Source organism: Corvus brachyrhynchos, unplaced genomic scaffold (assembly GCF_000691975.1).
Source record: "Corvus brachyrhynchos isolate BGI_N302 unplaced genomic scaffold, ASM69197v1 scaffold303, whole genome shotgun sequence".
NCBI lineage: Eukaryota > Metazoa > Chordata > Aves > Passeriformes > Corvidae > Corvus > Corvus brachyrhynchos.
The window spans coordinates 156,313-157,870 of record NW_008237429.1 but is presented as its reverse complement, the minus strand read 5'-3'; the positions used below and the strand labels follow the sequence as shown (position 1 = coordinate 157,870).

The window sequence follows — 1,558 nt, the reverse complement described above, 5'->3', positions numbered from 1 at the left end:
TGCTCTGCCATTCGGGTGGTTGTTGGGAGGGTGGGAACCCTTTGGAATTGCCGGGGAGATGGGGCTGGGGCAGGGGTGGGTCTCGTGGTGTTCTGGATCTGGTGGAGTTCTGGAATATCCCGACTGGGATGGACCCGCCAGGATCATCCGAGTCCCACGGCCCCCAAAACTCTGCCCCGTCCCTGGCAGCGTTGTCCGAACGCTCCTGGAGTTTCTGGGGCCGTGACCATTCCCTCGGGAGCCTCCCCTGGTGTCCCACCATCCTTTTCCCCTAAAATCCATCCCAAATCCATCCCTGGAACGTCTCCAGCCGTTCCCTGCGATCCCATCTCCGCTCCCAGAGATTGGAGCTGCAGATTCCCGAGATTTCCCCTCCATCCGGACAATCCAAGCGATCTCAGCCCGTCACACCCGAAACCCCAGGAGTTCTCCACCCATTCCAGGATGGAAAAAAAAAACCCAAAATTTGGGATCTGCCCCTCTTTTCCCGCCCTGAAATCCTGGTGGGACCATCCCGGACCTTGAGCTCGTACTCCTCGCGGGTGTCGATGGTGTCGCAGCGCAGGTCCTGCTTCAAGTCCACGTCATCCTTGAACGACTGGAAAATCATGGAATCATGGAATGGGGTGGGCGGGGAGGGGCCTCGGGACTCGTCCCGGGTGGATCCAAGGTGGATCCGTGGGTGCTTCCAGGGATGGGGAACCCATGGGATAACCTGGGCCAGGGAAGGATTTATCCCTAAAATCCCACCTGAGCCAGCCCGGGGAATCCTGGAACGGTTTGGGATGGAGGGGCCAAGGGTGGGGACATTCCCACCATCCCAGGTGGCTCCAACCCATCCTTGGACCCTTCCAGGGGTGGGGAACCCATGCAGTGACCTGGGTCCAGCATTTATCCCTAAACAGACCCCATCCGAACCCCACGGAATCCTGGAAAGGTTCGGCTTGGAAAGACCCCGAAGATCATCGGGACCTTGGCACCTCCCACCATCCCAGGCGGCTCCAGCCCCTCCTTGGGACGCTCCAAGGCTGGGGACATCCACGGGACACCCTCTTCCAGCACCCCCCCGCCATCCCAGGGGACAATTCCCTCCCCAGCTCCCATCCCGAGCTCCGGGGGTGTCCCTCACCGAGTAGATGGCCTTCATGACGCGCGTGGCCGTGGACACGCTGGCCGTGTCCTCCTCCCTGTCCGTGTGCAGCGTCAGCGGCTCCCGGTTGACCGTCTCCACCTTGATGTCCAGCTTGCGCAGCGTGACGTCCTTGCGGCCTGCGAGGTGACCGCGGGGTGACCACGGGGCTCCTGGTCACCTCCCTGTCCCCTCCGAAGCCTCCGCTGTCCCCTCACTCACTTCCTTTGCGGCGCCGGTACAGGAAGCAGGCGAGGGCCACCAGGAAGCTGATGAGGAAGATGCTGGCCCCGATGGTGGCCCCGGCGATGATGCCCACGGGCAGGACCTCTGCGGGGACGCGGCGGGGGCGAGTTGGGGACGGGGGCAGTGCCACACCCCTGGGGTTCTCGGAATCCCGGAATCCCAGGATTTTTGGGGTGGGGAAAG

The 1,558-nt window shown here is 62.8% G+C and overlaps 1 protein-coding gene across 1 annotated transcript in view; it reads right to left on the bottom strand.

Moving 5' to 3' along the window:
• Window positions 1–382: 382 nt before the first annotated feature.
• LOC103613518 (kin of IRRE-like protein 1) overlaps window positions 383–1,558 on the bottom strand; it is a 22,410-nt gene continuing 21,234 nt past the window's right edge. The window contains 3 exon segments of the mRNA XM_017731148.1: window positions 383–598; window positions 1,130–1,269; window positions 1,352–1,459. Coding sequence (XP_017586637.1) covers window positions 398–598; window positions 1,130–1,269; window positions 1,352–1,459 — 449 coding nt within the window. The 3' untranslated portion in view covers window positions 383–397.